This window comes from Gopherus evgoodei, chromosome 16, assembly GCF_007399415.2.
Source record: "Gopherus evgoodei ecotype Sinaloan lineage chromosome 16, rGopEvg1_v1.p, whole genome shotgun sequence".
Lineage (NCBI taxonomy): Eukaryota > Metazoa > Chordata > Testudines > Testudinidae > Gopherus > Gopherus evgoodei.
In genome coordinates, this window is record NC_044337.1 from 17,046,018 (window position 1) to 17,068,641 (window position 22,624).

Genomic DNA, 22,624 nt, shown 5'->3' on the forward strand with positions numbered 1-22,624 from the left:
CACCGCCGCTGAATTGCCGCCCACTGGGAGCACGGAAGGACTCCTGCCTAGGGCACCAAAAACCTTGGTGCCCCTCCTGCAGCAGAGACCAGCCTATTAGAGTCCAAATGCTCTGACTCAGGCCAGTCCTGCAATCCTCGCTCACGGAAACTCTCACCAGGCCCACACGACCCCACTAAGGAGGAAGCTGCTCAGATACAGTAAACTTTGCTACACCTATGGCCTAGACCCACCCTGACTGTGGAAGGCAAAGCAGGTCAGGACAGGCTGGGAGCCAGGGCATATGCTCTGCTAGATGAGCCTTAGCTGCTCACAGCATTCATCACCCCAGGAGCTAACTGGCTGGGGACCTGGGTAAACACCCTAGTTTACAGAGAAGGCTCCTTTTGGACCTTACGTGCCAGCAGATGCTGTGGCAGTTGGCCCTCCTGGTGCTCCCTCAAACCCTTGGTAAGACTCTGGCTTGGTTGCTGATGAGTTGTGACACTTCAGGCTCCTTTCCACAAAAGCACTCGCAGAGCCGTCCGTGGGCATAGGCAGCAAGCATCGCTGCGTGGGGCACCCCTGGGTCTTAGGATGCACCCAGCTCTGACCCTTCCTGCAGGTTCCAATCTAGTTAAAAGTGAAAACGCCTGCCCAACCTATTGGATGCAAATAAATAACAGTGCACTATTTAATTTGGTGCATTTTAAGGAAGCCTTATATCCCTTTGCAAAGCATGTCTTTTCCTCTAAAGGTGTATTTCTACTGCTCAGTCTACTGTTTAAAATGGTCAGGCAGGTCCCTTGAAATAAGGGGCAGGAGGTCACTCTGCTCTGTTCCTTGTCTGTTGGAAGTGAAGGGGAAGTTAATACTAATGCATTACGTTCCACAGCATGAACCAAACACTAATGCAAAGCTTAAGAAAGTTTTGCCCCCGTTTTCCTCACCCCTGCTCAACTAGAGTTGGGACAGGCATTTACTTTGGAATAGGCCCAGTTTATGCTGAGACAGGAGCCGGTATCTTTTGTTGGGGTCTGTGTCTTGTGCTCAAGCTAAGCTTTAATTTAAAAAAAAAAAAAAAAAAAAGTATCTCTAGCTCTTAAGGCTACAACGTCTTTCAGAAGTGAAAAATGGAGGATTATCTGCCTGAGTCACCAGTGGGGGATTAATGATTTTGCTCTAGCCCCTGAAATAATTGACACCCCGCCTCGACTCCACCCTTTCCCCGCCCCCCATTACAACCCCTTCCCCAAATCCCCGCCTCTTCCCCCAGTGCCCCGTGTTCCCCCTTCTCCCTGCCCCGCGAAAACAGCCCCGCGAAACAGTTGTTTTCGCGGTGCAAGCGCTGGGAGGGAGGGGAGAGAAACAAGACGCGGCGTCGCGCTCGCGGTGGAGGCAGAAGCGAGCTGGAGGGTGGGGCGAGAAGCTTCTCCCTGGGTGCTCAAATTAGCAGCCCCTGCAAATTTGCCGCCCTAGGTGATAATAATACGCGGCTGTGCCTGACCCTGCAGACTACCCAGCTTAAGTGCTGTAGGCCGATGCTTTCAAGACTGCCTAAGTCAGTGGTTCTCAAACTTTTGTACCCATAAGCCCTTTCACATAACAGGCCTCAGGGTGCGATCCCCCCTGCAAATTAAAACATATTTGTATATATTTAACACCATTATAAATGCTGGAGGTGAAGCGGGGTTTGGGGTGGAGGCTGACAGCTCATGACCCCCCCCCCCGGTCATAACCTCACGACCCCCTTATGGGTCCCAACCCCCAGTTTGAGTACCCCCCCCCCGTAATAACAGTTTGGAGAAATTCTGCAGTTTCCACCTTGCATGCACGTCCCTAGAGCAATTGATTGGAGCATTTTTAAAGAGCAGGGGCTGCAGACGTTTAGTGTCTGAGCAAGTCGGAGAACGGACGGACAGACGCGCTCTCTCTCCTGCTGCTGCTGCTTTAAAAAACGTGCTCTCTCAACTCTACTTGAAACAGGTCCCAACGCGGGGCAAAGGATTGGCGTCCGCAGCAGCCAACCACGAGCGCGCAGGAGACCAATCCAGGAGAGGCGGGTGGGACGCTCAGGCGAGGTGGTTGGTTGCAGCATGGCTGAGAGCAGCAGAGCTCTGGGTTGGTGACACCAAGCAGGTGGCTTGGGACTGGCAATGCCTGTGCACTAGCTAGGTGAGTAGAGCAGAGCCCGCAGCATGCACGGCCCTCAGTGGCCGTTTCGTGGGAGGTTGCAGGTGGATGTAGCCTGCTAGAGGGCTGTAAATTAATGCACAGTCGTGCCTCCAGTGTAGACACTCACTCCAGCAATCAGGGAGGCTACTGGGTACTGAAGGGCTTAGCTAGGGTACCTTCTTTCCTGTTCCCAGGGAGCTGGTTTGCTGAGGATGCTGCCTGGAAATCTGTTGTGGGCCCCCATAATTTTTTTCAAGGGCCCCTGATGGTAACTATTTGCCTGAGCTGTTTTTTTGTTTAAACTGTTGTGTAGATTTCAGACTGTATAATTGCCCAGTCCTGCTCTTGCTGGTCAGTGGGAACAGAATTACAGCCCTTCCTGGGTAGACTAGGGAGAAGAGATTGGCTTTGTGAGGTGTTGACTCTAGGAGTTTCACAGGAAGCATTTAGATATGCTGGTGTAAGGTTTTGATGGGAATTATTGGGATTTAATATGTTGTGCAGCCCCTGGGCTGGGGCTCGTAACAGATGTTATCTCTTCCTGCCTTTCAGTTCCAATCTAATTTAACACAATGTCACAACAACGAGTCCTGCCCCAGAGTAAAGAAACCCTCCTACAGTCCTACAACAAGAGGCTGAAAGATGACATCAAGTCAATCATGGATAACTTCACAGAGATCATCAAGACTGCTAAGGTGGGCATTTGAAAGAAGGCCAATGAAGTCAATACCCATTTGGTAGCTGTCAGAGTGAGGCATGGGTATAGAAGTCCATCCAGAGCCCACTCACTTTTTATTTCCACTAGTTAGAAGAACCACTAGAGTCCCTCTAATCCTAAACAAGGGAACAAATGTCTGTGCAGAACAGACACACAAGTGGTAGGTCATGTAAAGGTTGATTTATTTTTAAACATCCCATAAATATAACTTTCCCTCAAAAGAATAATCCTTTCCACAGTTAGATTTAGGGAAGCTATCTGAGAGAGTCAGTTTACTGCACCTCTTAAAGGTACAAATTTCCTCCACTAACATCACATTTAACAACTATATATCAAAACACTCTTACCCCAGATGTTTACATCCTGGAGATGACTCCTAATAACCTTCAGCTTGTAATACCTTTACAGCTGTGGAGTCTCTAAACCTTTCTCAACTTGCATTGTCACTGCAAAAAAAGTGTATCTATATTTCTTCCTCCTTTTTACTTGGACTTATTAACCATTCTCCTAGCCTATAATATATAGAACAATCCTCTGGCCTGTGACTAACTAGCATAGTCCCCACCTTCTTACACCAACTTTCTTATGTAAAACACCCGTGGGTGAGGCAAAGGCCAATTAGCCGCTATGGAAAAGGCAACACATTGCAGACGGGGTTTTTCTGACCACACTGAACAAAAGAATAGATCTCTTCATCCTGAAAATAACTGTAGATAATCAGAAAATTCCTGAATTTCTGACCTGACTCCTTGTTTTGGAATGAACTAATAGAGACTAATTAGCTCTTTAGCTGAAATCTAGAGCAGAGGTGGCTCATTTTGAGTGCTGGGGAAAAGTGATCCTTGTTTATAATTTTTGAGGTGCTTTGGGATCCCTTTGGATGAAAGGCACCATAAAAATGTAAGATTATAATTTAGGCCTCGATTTTCCAGTCAGTGAGACTACCTGCATCCTAATTATACATTTGTAGGACTAAATACTAAGGTAACATGGGTTGAAATATAAACGTAGATCCAATAATTTTGCTCAGAATGATCATTACACCCTGAAGGCTAGAAATACCAATCCAGCTCACAGGAAAAGGCTGCATTTGAAAATTGAACAGTGAGATTTAGGTGAATCATAGAGATTCAGCACTTCCTGGAGTCAAATTCTGCAGTTACGCATCTATTCTGCATCTACGCCAAGCTTAGTCTTATTCTTCAATGAGACTTTAATAGCTTTACATGGGGTGAGGGTAGATTGATGCCAAATTTGGCTGCCTGAGTTTTTAACAGTTATTTTTAGCAGGTTACTAGTGAACAGCTGCAAATTATGCTACTCAGTTTTCAAAAAACAGTCCAATCAAACAAGCTGGGAGTGCTGGAAAATCAATGGTGGGAAGAATTAAAGAATACAGTCCAAGGAAAACAGAGAAGTGAACAGCAATTGGTTAACATGAAAGAAAAGATGGGAAATCAAGAAATGGTGCACTCCTAACCCTGATCCTACCAAAAACATCTGCTAGATGGGATCAGGGACACAAGCCCCTTTTTTATATGTGATTTGAACTGAAACAAACTGTTCTTTAAAGTAATAACTTCTTCTGGGATGCAGAAATATTGGGTGAGCTGAAGACACATGGCTTTTTAAAATTAATTTTTAGATTGAAGATGAAACCCAAGTCTCTCGAGCGACCCAGAGTGAGCAGGACAACTACGAGATGCATGTCAGAGCTGCCAACATTGTAAGTACAGCTCGTGTGCCAACCAGGCGTGCTGCATAGCGGATCTTGTGTGCTCTGTGGTCCGTTACAACATCCATAAGGAGCACACAGAATACTAATGTCAATTGCTGTGAGAGGTGTAATCATCACTGGGTGGCTTTCCCTGGGCATAGGAAGGGAGCGATTTTTCTGTTTGCTCTGGATTTCGCTTTGGGTTGGGACCCAAACTGATGAACTTTCACTTTTAGAGCTGCCCAGTTTTGCCTTTGAGTGGTACCAAAACATATAGTTCTGGGTTTATATTACTGTTGGCTGTGCTTGCCAGTGGAACAAAAGAACATCATTGTTCATGCATAGAGTGCCAGAAGGTTGCATAGTGCCCCTGGTGTGCATGGACAACTGCATTCTTCCTCTGCTACTGCAGGCTTTTGGCTAGCATTTTAGCCAAGTTGCTCCCATGTTGCAAAGTCTGGTATCGGGGGTGGGGCGTTGAGGGAGCAGCCCAGCAGATCATGTTGCAGAGCCATGGTAAAGGACCCGAAGTCACTCTGTGTCCCATTTGCTTAATATTTTATCCACCCTGCAAGGTCCGAGCTGGCGAGTCCCTTATGAAGCTTGTGTCTGACCTGAAGCAGTTCTTGATCCTCAATGACTTCCCCTCTGTGAACGAAGCCATTAACCAGCGTAACCAGCAGCTGCGGAGCCTGCAGGAAGAGTGTGACAAGAAGCTGATCTCGCTGAGGGATGAGATTTCTGTTGATCTGTACGAACTAGAAGAAGAATATTACTCTTCCAGGTACAAATAGGGCCATGGACTCCCACGTACTAACAAGCCTCCTCTTGTCTCTAGCACTTTCTGAGAAACAGGATAGGAGAGCAGATGGTCCTTAAGACACAAGCCTAAATGGATATTTCCCCTTAAAATTCACACCTGTGTTTTTAATTAGATCAAACTTGTCTTCTACAACCTAAAACAAGCCATCGAGATGCTAAGCAGTCAGGCTGGTATGAGGAAGAGCCTTTTTCTGTGCCAGTTCTTTCACAAGTGTCCTAACTACATAACGTGCCTATTCCTTATAGCTCACCACCACCAACTGTCTGGAATCTATGTAAACTGAACTAAAGGGACATCATCAAGTAGCTTAGAATCAGCATTTTTCTATCTCTAGCAGGGTGAGAGGGTTGGCGAGTTTTTGTTGTAAAACCTACCCCTAATGTATCTTTTGTGAAATCTTTTTAAAGACTTTCAATAGAACATAAGTTCTGATGAATACATACTTTTTTCTCTCCTAATATGGTTGCAACCCCCAACGTGGCTAGTTAATGAGCTCCAGTAAATGAAAGTTTCCAGAATCAGATCTGAAAGGGACTAGCTCGGTTGCACTGTCCAAGGTCGGTGAAGTGCGACAAGTTAATCAACAGCATAAATGGTGAAAAGCAAACTAGCTCTTTAAACTTCTTTCACTTCTAATAAGCTTTGATAAGCTGATTTTTATTTTAGGGAATTAAAAAAAAATGGTTTAGTGATCGTTACAGATGCTCGAGTCAACTGGAACTTTGAAAATCAGACCATAATTTACTGGTAATGCAGGTATTTTAGAAACAAATGTTAGCCCAACGGTGTCCCTTTAAAATTGATGCATTATTTTAAGAAAACTTACCTTTCATAGCTGGGAAAAAAAGAGCAACAATTATAAAAAGATGTCTTAGGACAGTAAATATTTTGGAGATGAGTGGAAAGGGAGTTGAGTAGGGTTACACAATGCTGACTGATCTAAGGAAAACCTCAGGTCTTAACTGGGTCAGGACTTGATTATTTCATAAATTGATAGACAACATCCACTCCTGTGGTGGTCGAACAGGGGTGTGTGAGGTTATGGTGACCCAAATGTGAGCCTGTGATGTGTGTATGTGACATTGTAACCAGATGCTCTGGCATGTACACGAGTAATTCTAAAATGGCTCTTTTAATCTTTGGACCAATGGGTTCTGACCATGCTGGTGTGGTCTCTTATCTACCTAGCCCTGAAACTGCACTAAGCCATCATTCCTAGCAGAACTGCTGTCCGAGCAGGAGCGGAGGGGTTGTCCCCTCATTGCACCAAATCAGTCCAGTCTTATTCTGTTTCTAATATGAAGTGCTCATGTGGTGAGAAATCTTGCCTTGAGTATAGAGCTATGGTCTCTTTAATGGCGCTTCATGTCCTGTAGCTGCACCTAATGTTTCATCCACTGGTGCTTGAGCACTTATTTCCTTCTCCTTCATGTGCCATCAGCTACAGATTTAACGCAATCTTTATTTCTGCACCAAAGAAACATGTGAGTGTTTAAATAGACACAAGTGGCTTATTCAAAGTACTTTTATAGAACCATAAGGATTTTTTAAACAGAATTTTACTGTCTGATGTGGAGAAAGGTGTTTCTATTATGTATTAAACTACATGTGGCTGTAGGATGTTAATTGTGTTTAAATGGCTGTAAATGCAAGACTCGGTGTGTACCTGGAGAGGGTGACATGAAACTGATTCTGAGAGCTCAGCTGGGGTTCAGTAGCTGTCAACTCCTTGTACGGCCTAAGATCAGGCATATCATTTTGTTCTATAGTGGCCTGATCCTGCTCTCACTTAAATTGATGGGAGCTTTGCAGTTGACTTCAGTGGGAACAGGACAGTAGGATTTCACACAACCACTGTTCCAAATTGCTCTCCCAATCTCTGGTTTCCGTTGGTTGTTTTTCACCATCCAGAATAGTTAGAGCTTTAGAGTTTAACACCTGAAACATTGTTTCCTGACATCCCTTTGGGTGAAGCTGCAGAGCATTGCATTCTCTGCACCCAGTCTGTTAGCCTCCAGCTGGTTCCTGTGTATTGCTAGGGCCCACAAGTCCTTCTGCAGACAAAACTCCTGTTGACGTCACTGCTTGTCTGTGAGAGGACTATAGACTTAGACTCTGTGCTTTTGGGTAGGTGTCACCTGGAAAGGCATATTCTCACTCCTATCACAGTACCAGGGGTTTGGAAGATGCTCTTGCTCTATATACTGATAAATATTGCATGTCTGTAGGGTTTTTGCTGGTAAATACTGATTTCATGAGGAAATTTGCAAGCCAAGAATCTTGCAAAGCAACTTGTGCTTTTGTGTTAGGCAGGTGCCTTCCCACATGGTCCCAATAGTGTAGCCCTGGTGGAGGAGGGGAGGATTTAATCCTGAGCATCAGCCTCCCAGAATCTCCTTTGGGGTCACATCCATCAAAGCCTCAGGGTCCTCTCCACTGTGAGATTGGATGGTGCCTTGCAGAGCCCCGTAACAACTGTGAACTTGAGGTTACTGGCTGTAGAGCTGTAGTGTAAATTTTGAGGTCTAGAATAACTTGGGGGGGGGGGCAGGGGAGTTAAGGGAGGGAGGGAGGAGAAGGAGAGATGCCCACTTCCTTTCCAGAGCTGCATTCCACCTGGATTCTAGGTTGAAGAGTTCTTAGTAGTCCTCCTGTATGAAGTCTGCTGGACACCAGACCCTAGTGCTCTGGGATCCAGTCATGAGGGGCTGAGATCCAGCAGAAATGGTTGGTGGATTCAGGAATAATTAGGCACCAGTCCTTCTTGTATACCTCAGTGGCAGCCTTGCTTTGCGTAGACACTGAAGGATGGAGTGAAAAGCCTTCATACCTCAATGAAGGGACCTCACTTGGTGATGGTGCAAAAGCCCCAGATAGTAAACACCCTTCCCTTCTCTCTAGCAAACCTAGCTGGGCGACTGCGGGAAAAGAGATGATTTGACTTGGCATTGGGTGAATTCTCTGGAACTACCAAAAACCAAGTGCTTTAAATCAGTAACCTCCCTTGTAGCCCGTGCACTCCAGCTTTCCTTATCCAGCCACCTGTGGCCGGAGCTCTGAATTCCTGGTTCACACTCCTGTCTCTCTGAGAGCACGGCTTGGTGACTGGAGGATGGGTTTGGAGTTCAACCTGCTAGACACGTCTCTTCAGTTCAAAGTGTTTAGTCTCTTTTTATATATATTTTACTTTTAAAATATTTCCCATAAATCTCTATTTGAGTCTATTAATGGTAAATAAAACAGAAACAAGAAAATCACTGAACCTCTTGGGTTTGTTTTATTTTGAACACAAGCTACTTCCTGTTACAGCACTCACTTCCATCTCTGGGTGTCTCTTGCATGGGCAGCTCCTTCCTCTCTTCCAGCATTTTTTCCTCCTTTTTATTTATTCTTTTTTTTTTTTTTAATTTTGATTTATACCCTGCCACTGTGCATCTACCTCAAACTTCAGAGCAGGACCAGGGCAACACAGGGACAAGAGATGGCCACTAGCTTAGGAACCCAGGATTTGTCAGAACTGTTCACCCTACTGGTCCACCTACTCTTATACCCTGCAGTGGTCAACCACCGTTGTCTGCTTTTTCAGAAGAGCTGAGCACACACAGTTCCTGTTAAAGTTAATGGAAGCTGCAGATGATCAACACTTGTGAAAATCTGACCAAAAATGCTGCAGAAGAAGGCATAAATCTTTGCCAATCTGGTAATGCTAGAGATGGGGGGGCAGGGAATTTCCTGCCCCCCACAGTGATCCTGCAGCATGAGAATCCATTGTCCTTTTCTTGGCACATAACTTTTTTAGCTATTAGTCATAACACTAGAAAAGGGAATAGAGGCTTTGGGTTTTTTTGGTTCTTAACAAAAAGAATGGAATGATGATCTTACAAATACAGACCTCCAAGCAATTCAGTGACAATGTAGTAATGCTCCTAAAGTACTTTTTTGCCCCATGGTAAATCAAGAATAACCCTGATTCTAAATACTTACAGCCCAAACTTTTAAAAGTGGCTGCTAGTTTTTAGATCCTAGACCTGAGTTTGAGAGGTGCAGAGTATTCACAGTTCCCAGCAGCTGGAACTGTGAGCACACACTGCTTTTCTAAAAAAAAAATCAAGGTCAGGTGTATTAAGCTGGGCACCCAAAATCACTAGTGAAATTAGGGCCAAAGGGCCTGATTCTCCTCTCAGTTGAATCCAGATCTAACTCTCAGTGAAATTGCCAGAGATGAAATCCTGGCCCCACTTACGTGAATAGGAGTTTTACCATTGACTTTAATGAGGCTGGGATTTTGCCCCAGGTGTCTTTCCTTTGACTTGAATGGGAATTAGAGTGGACCCACCCGCCAATTTCAGACTGGAGTAACGCTGCTGGCTTCAATGAAACGACCCCTGATCCTTCCCAGGGCAGTGAGATCACACACCAGTCCGAACCCTGTTAGGGAACATCAGTGTCATGAGACTCATGATAAAGTTATAATCCACAAACATTATGTCTATGGATGCTTTTGCCATTTTCTTAATGCTTTGCTTCTGTCTTGCTTTCTCCCCTCCCCTCTTTTTTTTTTTTCCCCCCCTCCCCTTTCTCATTGCACCTGCTGTCTCTCCTTACTGGGGTGGCTTGTTCTGGAAAGCTACAGTCTATGTGACACCAATGATCTTCCTCTGTGCGAAGCCTACTGGAGAGAAGACCCTGCTGTGCTTTCCCCTGAAGGTCTCTCCATGCCTCTGGCAGCTGCCACGGCAGAGCAGAACATTACGGCTCCTCAGACCTCAACCCCGTCACACCCTCACGTGAACGGGCACGGGGCAGGCCCGACGGAGCACTCCTGAAGAGGATGCCGTGCCCGCTGAGCATGCTCAGACCAGTCGTGCTGAGCTGATGGAGTCTTCCCAGCTGCTGTATTGAGCCAACCTTCTCCAACTGCCGGAATAACGTACTGTAGTTGTGTTTGCAGGTCAGCTGCTGCCATTCAGTGGATATCAGCAGTGTCGTCTTCACCTCTTGAGCCATGTCTGAGAAAGTGTTACCATAGGGCTATGGCAGAAGTAATAGGCCAATAGGAAAATGACTGCTATAGTAACTTTGAGCTAGGATTTGTCTTATGTTACCGCATGATAGCTGCATGTAGAGACCATTAGGAGCATGGAGTTTGTTTCCATGTGAATCCCGGGTTGGGAACATGTTGTTGTGCTGAGCAGGAATCGAGTGTATTCTGGTCCTGAATAGGAAATGTGGGTCAAGGTTTAGGGTGGGGTTTTTTTCAGTATTTATTCTTCCTAAGACTCAAGTTAATCAACGTTTGTGTGCTTCCTATGTCAGTATTCTCAGCCTCTGCCTCTTCTGGGGTGGCACTAAAATGACTTCCGCTGAAGTTTACAAAAATAATAACCTCCTCAGTATGTGTATATAACACTTCACCTTCAAGGTGCTTTGCAAACTTGAATCCTTGTGTTCAGAAACTACTGAGATGGGAGAGCTAAAGCTACCTGGACTCCCCAGAACACCCCTGCCACAGACATAAATACTGTTCCCATTGAAGTGCAAGGGAAACCAAGGCAGCAGTGCAGCGACTTGCCCAAGGCTATAGATTGAGGCAGTGTCAGAGCCAGGATTAGAATTAAGGACTCTCTGGCACCCAAGTGGGTGCTCAGACTCCATTTTTCTGTCAAATGGTCAATGAAGCTGCTATGAGGTTATTTTTTTGGGCAATGATTAGTGCTGTTTAATCAAAGACAGTGGGGAGAGTTGTAGTTTGATGGGTGCTCATGGATAAGAAGGTCTTTGGTTTCCTAGTTAAGAGGAAGCATTCTGTGCAATTTCCTTTTCCTTTTAAGAAACTATTTCTGGTGCTTCAGTCAAAGCTATCTAGTAGCACCTGGGTACTCAACTCTCACTGTCCTTAGTAGAGCTCTGTGTAGCTTGAAAGCTTTGTCCCTTTCACCAACAGAAGTTGATCCAACAAAAGATATTATTTCACCCACCTTCTCTCTCATGTCCTGGGACCACTGCAAACAGCTTCCTCCTTTCAGTCATTTAAGCTAATTCTACTTGTGTAATTGAAAGAAAGTATTTGAAATGGGATGTAACATTACAGATCAATGTCTAAACATTGCAGAACTACTGGTGTACCCAGAATGCAATTAAATCCCTGGTCAGTATTCTACTGTAGTTTCACACTTCTCTCGGGGATTGTTCCCCCGCCCATTTATTTTGTAAGTAGATGGCTGAATAAAATGAACTTGGTTTTGTATAATTCTTAAAGTGTGTGTTTTCAGCTGCAAAGGGAGGGTGATGTGAGAATCTTACATGTGTGTATGTAATGGGAAGAGCATTTCCCCAAATGTTCAAAGCAAAACCCCACTCCAGTGCCTCTTCCTGCTGACACTGAAGTTTGACTTTGCAGAAGGGTTGAGTATTGCTGAACTGAAACATGCAAGGTGAAGCAGGAGGTCTATGGGGCTTATCTGGGGAGCTGCCCAGGGACTTCCTCGAACGTTGCTGTGCTTTATCACCTACAGCACAGGCCAGTGGTTTGGCTTAGTCTGTGTGTTACATCTTGGGGTCACAGGTGTGAAATCTCTGTTGCAAAATCCTGGCAACATGCAGAACATTAGCTCAATGGTTTGAGCACTGGCCTGCTAAACCCAGGGTTGAGAGTTCAATCCTTGAGGGGGCCATTTGGGGTTTTAGTTGGGGATTGGCCCTGCTTTGAGCAGGGGGTTGGACTAGACACCTCCTGAGGTCCCTTCCAACCCTGAGATTCTATGATCTTATTTGTTGCCTCTCAGCTAGATGCTGTGGACACTTCATGCACCTTGCTATGAGAAACTAAGGTTGAGATTTCCAACAAGAAACCCAACTCCCACTGAAAGTCACCCATGAATCCTAACCCACTTAGGCCCCGCTAAAAAGCCTGACCTAAAAGATCACTGTCCAAAATAATTCCTGGGGAGAAGGATTCCCTGTACCAACCTCATGTACTGCTCTTAATATGAGCACTGCTTTAGTTCCATGAATCCAGCTAAAATGTCAAATAAGGCTACTATGGTTTTTGCTAAGTGGGAGAGTAACTTCTATTCTCACAAGATTATTTTACTTCTAAAGACCAGTAAAGCTGCAGTGCAAGTGTTACCCTAACATGTCCTTACCAGAAAGTCCTTTTCACTCTCCCTTCGTCAAGAGTAAAAATACTGTTCTGGATGCAGTTTTGCAATCCTTACGCAAGCGAATGTTCCGCTGACATTAACTTGCATTGAGCGTGAATATGTGGGCTGGAGGAGCAGGATTTACAGCTTAGGGAATCAAAACTATAAAGAAATACTCTTGCATAGTGATTAATCAACAGTGCTCATTGCAATGGTTACAGTACTTTATTAATAAAGATAAACATGGTATGTTATCTTGTACACAGTGCATTAAAGAATCCTGTGGCACCTTATAGACTAACGGACATTTTGGAGCATGAACTTTCGTGGGTGAATACCCACTTCATCGGATGCATCTGATGAAGTGGGTATTCACCCATGAAAGCTCATGCTCCAAAACATCTGTTAGTCTATAAGGTGCCACAGGATTCTTTGCTACTTTTACAGATCCAGACTAACACGGCTACCCCTCTGATACAGTTCATTAAGTCATCTGTAAGATACAGGTGCAATTCCTGGATGGACATAACAGGATTATCTACTGCCTCATACAAAGAGTTAGTTACGTATTCTCTATATGCTTATTTATTGTTTTCAACTCATGATTTTAGCAGAGGTTCTACAACACTTGGTGTTTTTTCTCAAAGCCCAAACTCCTAGTCACGTGATTTCATGAGAATCTCAGTTTTCATTAAAAAGAAAAAGTTTCTACTGTGAAAATGTGATGCCATTCAGTCAACCCTAAAGAGTTGGAAACCTGAAAGCAAATAAAAATAACCTGAAGTATATTATTTTTTAAAATCTCATGATTTTTGTACACTTGAAGTTGTCAGTATTGTGTTAAGTACATTAGAATCAGGATGTGTGAGTTTTGTTTAAAATATTTCAGGGTAAATAACCTCCAGGACAGTTTAAACAAAATTAGGGGTAAGGTTGCACAACCCACACCTATCTTAGTCGATTTAGTTGTATAATTACATCCTGCCTCCCTAAAATTCCTTGTGTAGTTTTAACTCGCTGCCTGGCCTAACTGGAGGAAGACCAGATGGGACATGTGAAAAATCAGGACACTTTTTTTTTTTTCGGGGGACTGATATAATTGAATATATAAAACAAAGTTCTTAATATTGGGATGGTCCCGATAATATTGGGACATCTGTTCACCCTACCTAACTGCCCTGTTGTGTTGTAAACTGTTCACCGTCAGCTGTTCCATCCTAGAAGTGGTTGAATTTTGGTAGCTGGGAAATGAACTTGTAAAATGTCTTGAGAGCCTCAGAAATAAAGCAGTAACTCCCAGTGTGGACACAATTCTGGAATAAAAATCACTTTATTCTGGAATAATTCACTCACAAAGCCGAAGAATTATTATGGGTCTGGAATAGAATTTGCACGAGGAGCTAGTCTGGAATAGCCCTGCCAGCTAATTTCAGTTTGTGGACAAGCCAGGGGACAGAGAAATCTCGGACACACACACGCATGTGTGTGTTATTTTGGACGCAGCTGCAACAGAAGGGAGAATTCAAAGGGATGTACAAAGTCAGCATGAACCCTGGCACGACGCACTGCACGACGCAAGCAGGCGAGGGAGAAGGTGGGGTAGACAGCGGGGGAACTGCCCGCCACGTGCTATAGGCACAGCCCCTCCCTGCTGCCTGCAGTAATGCAACCAGCGCGCGTCCCCCGCGCGGCAGGGCCCCAGGGCAGGGCACGCAGCCGACCCCGAGCCCCAGCAAGGCGCGCGCCGCGCTTCCTCCTCGGGCCCCGCCCCTCGCCGCCACTGCCAATGGGGAGCGAGGGTGCGCTCGGCGTTCGGCTAGCGCTGCCTGCCCGGCCATGTGGGTTCCGGCTCGGCTGGCAGGAGGAGGCGGCGCGGGGGTGAGGCTCCGGGGGCCCGTCCCTGGGCGGGGGGTGTCTGGGAGCTGGCGGCAGGCCCAGGCCCTTCTCCCTATTCCCCCTTCCACCATTGCCCCCCACTGTCTCCCCGCCCACCCCCGTAAACACCTCTATTGCCCCCTCCCCTCATTGCCCCCACTGTCTCCCCGCCCACCCCCGTAAACCCCTCTATTGCCCCCTCCCCCCATTGCCCCCCACTGTCTCCCCGCCCACCCCCGTAAACCCCTGTATTGCCCCCTCCCCTCATTGCCCCCCACTGTCTCCCCGCCCACCCCCGTAAACCCCTCTATTGCCCCCTCCCCCCATTGCCCCCCACTGTCTCCCCGCCCACCCCCGTAAACCCCTCTATTGCCCCTCTGTCCCCCTGACCATCCCCTGTGCCCCCTCTACTGTCCCTCTCTTCCCTTGTCCCTGTGCCCCCTCTACTGTCCCTCTCTTCCCTTGTCCCTGTGCCCCCTCTACTGTCCGTCTCTTCCCTTGTCCCTGCGGCCTCTCTACTGTCCCTTCCTCCCCACTGTCCCCACGTCCATCCCCATGCACCCTTCTACTGTCCCCTTGTCCCTGTGCCCCTTCTACTGTCCCTCCCTCCCTGCTGTTCCTCTGTCCACCCCCCGTAAGCCCCTCTATTGCCCCCCTGTCCCCCTGACCATCCCCTGTGTCCCCCTACTGTCCCTTCCTCCCCTTGTCCCTGTGCCCTCTCTCCTATCCCTCCCTCCCAGCTGTCTGCATGTCCTTCCCCCTCCCTCCCCACTGTCCCTGTGTCCATCCCCATGCACCCTTCTACTGTTCCCTTGTCCCTGTGCCCCCCTGTGCCCCTTCTACTGTCCCTCCCTCCCCGCTGTCCCTCTGCTCACCCCCCATAAGCCCCTCTGCCCCTCCCTCCCTGCTGTCCCCCTGCCCATCCCCTGTGGCCCTCCCTTGCCCCTTCCTCCCCGCCCATCCCCTGTGCCTCCCTCTATTGCCCCTCTCTCCCTGCTGAACCCCCATGTCCCCTCTATTGTCCCTCCCTCCCTGCTGTCCCCCCTTTCCCCTGCAGCTCTCTCCTCCAGTTCTCCCTCCCTCCTGCCACTTCTCTTCTGTGTTGTCCCCTGTGCAGTCATAAAGTTGCTACCCAAGTCCCCATTGTTACATTTCTCTTTGTGCATTAAATAAAGCCCCTTGTCCACTCTCTCATTAACCAGCTGTTTTTTTCAACATCTAGGGCAAGGAGATGGATGTTGTCTCTGGACTTCATTCAGTGCTGGTGATCCCCCAGGCACTCACCCAGGTGGCCCTGCTCCAAAGGACGGACACGTGTGGGGCACATCATCGCTTGAATTGAGCCCCTCTTAATTCTGGAGCACGACTGTGTGGATTCTCCTGTATTTTATTGCTGTTGCCAGGTGGCCTGGATTAGACATGGCTAGTCTGGCCACCAAAGACTCATACCTGCAGAGTTTAGCTAAGAAAATTTGTGTGCAGCAAGTCCAGGAGCCACGGAAAAGAACATTCGGTATTAAACCTATTTGCCCTGTGCAACGAGACTCCATTTCTTGATGCTAATTTCTGATCTCTAGAAACCCTGGCTTGTAGCATGTTCTTTTTAGTAGGGCTGTCACGCCGTTTGGTCTGGTCTGTATGACTTGGTAGGTAAAAACCAAACCAAACCGTACTGTAATGTGGGCCTCGATCCTGCAGATTTTTAAGCACATGTGTAATTTTACTCACATGATTAGTCCCCTCAACTGCTGTGCAGCTGTTCATGTGCATAGAATTATACATTTGTTTAAATAGTTGCTGGACTGGGAACATAGGACACAACTGGTCTGTAGCTGGGTTCTCCTAACATCTGTCATTTGAACATAGATAAGATCTAAATCCCATAACTAAAGAGAGGCTTATGTCAGCATTAAAATTAAATGCAGGATGTTGCCAGGCCCCTAATTTTCAGTAATATGTGGTTGGTGAGGAGGATAGTGAAGAAAGAGCTGTCCTGTTACTTTCTAAACCTTTCCTATGCCTTTCAGCTTCCAAGCAAGCTGGGTCTGGAGATGCTGGTAGCCAGCCAAAGGAAAAGAAGAGAAAGAAACCCAGAAAGCAAGCTGAGAAGGCAGATGCCCCTCCAGCTAAGGAGGCAGCACCCAATACCAGCACATCTGCTCCAGCTAAGAAGGCAGTACCTAATCTTAACACATCTACCCCAGCTGAACAGAGAGCACCCAATGGGAGCAGAGCTGCTCCAACGGGAACAGCCATGAGCAAAAGTGAGAATGGAACTACAGGTGAGAGGGGTCGGATGGCCAATTCACAGGCTAAATCTGTCTGACCTGAGCCTTGTCTTTCTTCCTTCCCCATGCCAACAAACTGGAACCAGGAAGACTATTCCAAGTCTCCATGCATGAGTATTGAGTTTGTCCTTTGCTGAGATCAGGCTGCAAACGGTGTGAGGTTCGAGACAAGCAAGTTGTAATGTTGCAGCTGGATTCACTAACTGGAGATGTGCAAAGGAGAGATGTCTGTAACTGCAGGGGGAAAAAAGAGACTGTCGGTTCAGATCTAATATAATTTTGTAAAAGCTTTTTGTAAATCCTAAAATTGACAAATATTTCCTTGAATTTGTAAAAATCTAAATTCCAATACAAACAGTTGTTCTTAAACTAATAAACACTCCATTGCAGGGCTTGCTGTCTGAGTGCCACAGCACCTGTAGGACTGTGGACAAAATGAAAACTCAGGCCATGTCTACATCTAAAATTTTGCAGCGCTGGTTGTTACAGCTGTATTAGTACAGCTGTATAGGGCCAGCGCTGCAGAGTGGCCACACTTACAGCAACCAGCGCTGCAAGTGGTGTTAGATGTGGCCACACTGCAGCGCTGTTGGGCGGCTTCAAGGGGGGTTCCGGGACGAGAGAGCAAACCGGGAAAGGAAACCAGCTTCGCCGCGGTTTGCTCTCTCGGTCCCGGAGCCAGCCAGCAAACCGCAGGGAAGGAGACCTGCTTGCTCGGGGTTCCGGAACCGAGAGAGCAAACCGGGAACGCCGCGGTTTGCTCTCTCGGTCCCGGAGCCAGCCAGCAAACCGCAGGGAAGGAGACCTGCTTGCTCGGGGTTCCGGGACCGAGAGAGCAAACCGGGAACGGCGCGGTTTGCTCTCTCGGTCCCGGAGCCAGCCAGCAAACCGCAGGGAAGGAGACCTGCTTGCTCGGGGTTCCGGGACCGAGAGAGCAAACCGGGAACGCCGCGGTTTGCTCTCTCGGTCCCGGAGCCAGCCAGCAAACCGCAGGGAAGGAGACCTGCTTGCTCGGGGTTCCGGGACCGAGAGAGCAAACCGGGAACGCCGCGGTTTGCTCTCTCGGTCCCGGAGCCAGCCAGCAAACCGCAGGGAAGGAGACCTGCTTGCTCGGGGTTCCGGGACCGAGAGAGCAAACCGCGGCGAAGCTGGTTTCCTTTCCCGGTTTGCTCTCTCGGTCCCGGAACCCCGAGCAAGCAGGTCTCCTTCCCTGCGGTTTGCTGGCTGGCTCCGGGAACGCGAGAGCAAACCGCGGCGAAGCTAGTCTCCTTTCCCGGTTTGCTCTCTCGGTCCCGGAACCCCGAGCAAGCAGGTCTCCTTCCCTGCGGTTTGCTGGGTGGCTCCAAACCGGGAAAGGAAACCAGCTTGATTACCAGAGGCTTCCTCCTTCCACGGAGGTCAAGAAAAGCGCTGGTAACTGTCTACATTGGATTACCAGCGCTGGATCACCAGCGCTGGATCCTCTACACCCGAGACAAAACGGGAGTACGGCCAGCGCTGCAAACAGGGAGTTGCAGCGCTGGTGATGCCCTGCAGATGTGGACACTCTCAAAGTTGCAGCGCTGTAACTCCCTCACCAGCGCTGCAACTTTCTGATGTAGACAAGCCCTGAGTAACTGATTTTTCATTGTCCCACTTGGGAGAAATGAAATGTGGATTGTGGGTCACTTCATCAACTAGAGTTTGTCATATGGCTGACACCTCTGTGAGTGCCCCGCCTGCTCTGCAGCAACTAGAGTGTTTGGTCACCTGAAAAAGTGATGTTTTTCATACCTTGCTAAGGAGAGAGGCTGAAAATAAACTCACTTGAATTTGATTGTTGTGTTGCTTGGTTCTTTGTTTCCACTGCCTGGGAGTGTGACTTCTCATTTACAGGTACCCTGGAATCTCCCCAAGCTGCTTAAAGCCCTTGCTGCTCTTATCTCCCCAGGTCACTCTGCAGATGCTTCATCAATGTTAAGGAGGCAACTTCCTGAGCCACAGTTTGAAATGCTGCCCTAATGTATTGAGGAGTTTGGGTATGTCTGCACTACAGCTGCACAGCTACGGTGCCGCAACTGTGCCACTGTGAAGCTGTAGCGTAGATGATGTAGTTAACCACCTCTCAGAGAGGTGGATTAGATTAATAGAAGAATTCTGTTGACCTAACTGCATCTACATGGAGGGTCAGTGTAAAATTTTTCACAGCTCTGAGCAATGTAGCTAGGTCAATCTAATGTTTAGGTGTAAAGCAGGCCTGTGTTTGAAAGCCCCCTTTCACTCTTCAAAGAAAAGGCTTTTGTCTGGATTTAGACATTCCCCAGTAGTGTTTGCAAGTGTGATAGCTCAGAGCTGCACTAAATGCATGAAAGAAACTGACCAGCTGCCGGATGGTTCTAAAATTCTTCCAGGTTCAATCACCTTGAGTAGTGTTAGAGATGGAGGGGAGGAAATTCTAAAGAAATGTTCCTTTCTGAGGAACAACAAGGAGTCCGGTGGCACCTTAAAGACTAACAGATTTATTTGGGCATAAACTTTTGGGCATAAGTTTGCATCTGAAGAAGTGGATTACCCACGAAAGCTTATGCCCAAATAAATCTGTTAGTCTTTAAGGTGCCACCGGACTCCTTGTTGTTTTTGTGGATACAGAATAACATGGCTACCCCCTGATACTTGACACCATGAAATTTTCTGAGGAAAATGTGTCTTGCATTTTCTTCCTGGGTCCTGCTGGAAACTGTCAAAGATATTTCCTATGTGGCTAGTGAATTCTAAGTGAATTACTTAATTCTCCCACTTTTTTTTTTTTAACCAGGTAGAAAAAGTGATCCTGGTTCATTTTCTGCTGTGAATATCTTGCGTCAGAGGTTACATGAGAAGATGCAAGAAGTCTCTGGTCAGGTAAGGGCATTAGCCACTCATTGGATAGATTGGTTCCTCCCACCCCCGCTGCAGCTTGTTGCAGGGTGGCCACCTAGTCCCTGTCTCCCAGCAATATCCAGAGCTTGCTGAGTGAACTGTGAAGGGAATTCATTCTCATTGAAGGTGATGTGTTTGGGGCTCTTTCCTGGGGGACACTCCTATCGATGTCACTCAGGGTTTTGTGCATGAGTTCAGGGTAGTGTATGGCCCAGAGTGACTAGAGAGACTAGACAGACGTCTTTAATAGCCAGTTCGTACAGGTCAGTCTTGAAGGAGAACATCCACCCGACCAGAGGAGGAGCACTGTGGTGGGAATCTCATGAGAGGTGAAACAGCTCCAGAATCAAGGGCTGAGAAAACCCCAAGGTCTGGACTCCACATAGTCTGAGGCCAGGGACAGTAAGGGAGAAGCTCATTCACAAATGTATGAAGGAGGAAGGTTAGGAGACTCCCAGAAGGCTGAGATCTAGCAGGATTTAGGATGCACAGTTGGAGTTGGAGTTCTGGACACTCAGCACCTCTGAAAGTCAGGCCCATAACTTCTAACCTTAGATGGTCCTGTGAAAGATGGTAAATGTTTAAGGCACTTATGGGAAATATAGATCAAGGGAGTTGAGGTCATCTCAGCTGTAATATCTAAATTCTGTACAACCCCTTTACAACATCTCTTCCTCTTCTGGCCTTTCCTTTAGGGTGGCACTAAAGAACTATCGCCAGCTGTGCTGGAGAAGAGGCGCCGAAGGAAGTACGAGAAGGAGAGAAAGAGGCGCCGAGAAAAGGAGCTGAAGATGAAGGAGAAAATGGAGAAGAAGGGAGCCCAGGAGGCAGCTGCAGCTGTGGAGCCACAGCAAGCAGAGGAGGAGAGCAAGGTTGGGATCATCTTCAACCAGATCAAAGTCTGTGAGGAGGAGGAGCTGAGCAAGACAGAGAAGAAGAGAGAGAAGAGGAAGAGAGTGAAGGGCAACCTCACTCCTCTGACAGGCAAGAACTACAAGCAGCTGCTGAGCAGGCTGGAAGCCCGGAAGAGCAAATTGGAGGAGCTGAAGGACAAGGACCAAAAGAAAGCCCAGGAGCTGGAAAATAAGATGAAATGGACCAATGTCCTTTACAAGGCAGAAGGTGTCAAGATCCGCGATGATGAGGAACGTCTGAAGGCTGCCCTGAAGCGCAAGGAGAAGCACAAGGCCCAGCGCCAGAAGCAGTGGGAGAAGAGGACAGAGCATGTGGTAGAGAAGATGCAGCAGCGGCAGGACAAGCGACGTAAGAACATTCAGAAGAAGAAGATGGCCAAGGTGGAGCGCAGGAAGGACAAGGCCCGGAAGAAGGGCCGAATCCTGCCAGAGGACTTGGAGAAAGCTGGTGTGAAATGAGACTAGGGCTGCCAGTGTTGGTGGCCTGGAAATGGATTCTCAGCCAGTGCTTATGGGTCTTGTTGTGGGATCTCTTAATAAACTGTTTTACAAAACTGCTCTGATATCTATGCCTGGTGCCGTTTATCCTGTAGCCACCCAGAACCACGTTTAGGCCTGATTTTTTCAGGCATGCTGAACATTGGGCCTGGGGTTGGTTGGTTATGCTTCTGAAAATCAAGCTGTTTACTTGGCTGCTTAATGTTAAGTTTGGAAGATGGGGGCGCTATTTTTTCTAACTTCATGATGCCCAGAATGGAACATTTATATTCCAGGTATTGGCTGACTAGCCCTCATTTCTTTGTGATTGCAACTGTTTATCCCTGTAGGGGGGAAATCAGCAGCATCTCTCGTTCATTATTACTTAGGCTGTAGCATGTTAACACATCTAAAATTGCATAGAATCTGATACAGGCTTTTGAGGTTTGGCTCAGCCCCCTTAATGCCTTCCACAGGGAGCATGAATCAACATTCATGTTGTGCTCCACATCAGTACGCGGCCTGGGGAAGCAAATGATCCGACCAGCAGACCGAGTTCAGTGATGAATCCTGTCACCTGCCAGCTGAGGCCCATTGCACATATGCTAAGAAGATGTCTTCCATACCCAACCCAGTCTTTCTAGCTTTATTCATCAGCTGCAGGTCTCCACACACACCCCCTCACATTTCCAGTTCTGAGCTTAGGTTGAAGTTAATTTTTGATTCCGCCTTACCTCTTCCATGCCAAAAGGGGCTGTTGCAAATTGTGAACTCAATGACAAGGAAGGAAAGAGCCGTGTGTAGCGCCATGCTCTTAAAGAGCACTGCAAAATTCTCCCTGGTAGCCACTCTCTGACCACAGCTACCAGCGCTAGAGCACAGGTTTTCCATATGGCAACACAGAGACCTAGCTCTGTTTTCTTTTGTACCAGTGCCAATATATTTTCAGTAAACAAAATGAGTGGAACTTCCATGATGTGTCAAGATTGCCAAGTTTGGGAGGCCACCTGTTAACCTGATTTTTATGGGCTGATTTTATTATTATAGGCTTGCCAATGATCTGACCAGAATATACTTAGGTTCTTGTCCCAAAACCAGGCTAGAGAATGTAGAGAGATCAATACTTTGTGCAGCCCCTTGGGGTGTGTGGCAAAGACATTCACACTGAGGATAAAGCCAGGCTCTAGAGATTTTATTAAAAAAAGGAATTCTCAATGCCCCAAACCATCGAGCCACAAAGCACTAGTACAGTTCTGTAGACCCTTGTTGTATCATCCCTTTACCAAGCTACTTAAACTAGCATATTCACATTCTTCCTTGGGGACCTGGGAGTGGGAGAGAGAGGACTCGCCTCATCTCTGGCATGCCCGATAAGTTCAGTAGTCCAGATTCCTCAATCCTGAGCTGTATTGCAAAAGCTGAGCTGAAACCCCAAGCAAAAAAGGCCCTAAGGCCAAAAAAAAAAGATAAAAAGATCTAACCCCCACATTGTGGTTTCCCCTCTTATAGAGTTCTGGCACTAACCTGAATATTCATATCATTGCCCAACCTTCCATGCGCAAATATTATTTCCTCAACCCAAAAAATCTTAGGGAGTTCACAGTTTTGAGAATATTGT

At 47.1% G+C, this 22,624-nt stretch overlaps 2 protein-coding genes across 4 annotated transcripts; both read left to right on the forward strand.

Moving 5' to 3' along the window:
• Window positions 1–2,040: 2,040 nt before the first annotated feature.
• MED22 (mediator complex subunit 22) lies at window positions 2,041–11,662 on the forward strand. Of its 2 annotated transcripts, XM_030535426.1 has the most exons (5): window positions 2,041–2,154; window positions 2,707–2,849; window positions 4,518–4,598; window positions 5,165–5,373; window positions 10,040–11,662. In XM_030535426.1, exons 2-5 carry the CDS (start codon window positions 2,727–2,729, stop codon window positions 10,236–10,238), a joined length of 612 nt encoding a protein of 203 aa, XP_030391286.1. In that variant the 5' UTR covers window positions 2,041–2,154; window positions 2,707–2,726; the 3' UTR covers window positions 10,239–11,662. The 2 variants fall into 2 exon arrangements, with proteins under 2 accessions (XP_030391286.1, XP_030391287.1); XM_030535427.1 differs by lacking the exon at window positions 10,040–11,662 and having other exon boundaries at window positions 2,048–2,154; window positions 5,165–8,669.
• On the forward strand, window positions 5,350–21,092 carry SURF6 (surfeit 6). 2 transcript variants are annotated; one of them, XM_030535405.1, is made up of 5 exons: window positions 5,350–5,373; window positions 15,652–15,942; window positions 16,457–16,711; window positions 19,512–19,597; window positions 20,311–21,092. In XM_030535405.1, the coding sequence occupies exons 2-5, from the start codon at window positions 15,849–15,851 to the stop codon at window positions 20,986–20,988; spliced, it is 1,113 nt and encodes a 370-aa protein (XP_030391265.1). In that variant the 5' UTR covers window positions 5,350–5,373; window positions 15,652–15,848; the 3' UTR covers window positions 20,989–21,092. The 2 variants fall into 2 exon arrangements, with proteins under 2 accessions (XP_030391265.1, XP_030391264.1); XM_030535404.1 differs by lacking the exon at window positions 5,350–5,373 and adding an exon at window positions 14,375–14,432.
• The last annotated feature ends 1,532 nt before the right edge of the window (window positions 21,093–22,624 follow it).

What these genes read in the sequence shown, in the direction of transcription:
- MED22 (XM_030535426.1), top strand. Translation starts at nt 2,727, where the DNA reads ATGTCACAACAACGAGTCCTGCCCCAGAGTAAAGAAACCCTCCTACAG. An exon ending in AGATCATCAAGACTGCTAAG is followed by an intron (nt 2,850 to 4,517) that starts GTGGGCATTTGA and finishes ATTAATTTTTAG; the next exon opens with ATTGAAGATGAAACCCAAGT. An exon ending in ATGTCAGAGCTGCCAACATT is followed by an intron (nt 4,599 to 5,164) that starts GTAAGTACAGCT and finishes CCACCCTGCAAG; the next exon opens with GTCCGAGCTGGCGAGTCCCT.
- SURF6 (XM_030535405.1), top strand. Translation starts at nt 15,849, where the DNA reads ATGGCTAGTCTGGCCACCAAAGACTCATACCTGCAGAGTTTAGCTAAG. An exon ending in GCCACGGAAAAGAACATTCG is followed by an intron (nt 15,943 to 16,456) that starts GTATTAAACCTA and finishes TATGCCTTTCAG; the next exon opens with CTTCCAAGCAAGCTGGGTCT. An exon ending in TGCAAGAAGTCTCTGGTCAG is followed by an intron (nt 19,598 to 20,310) that starts GTAAGGGCATTA and finishes CCTTTCCTTTAG; the next exon opens with GGTGGCACTAAAGAACTATC.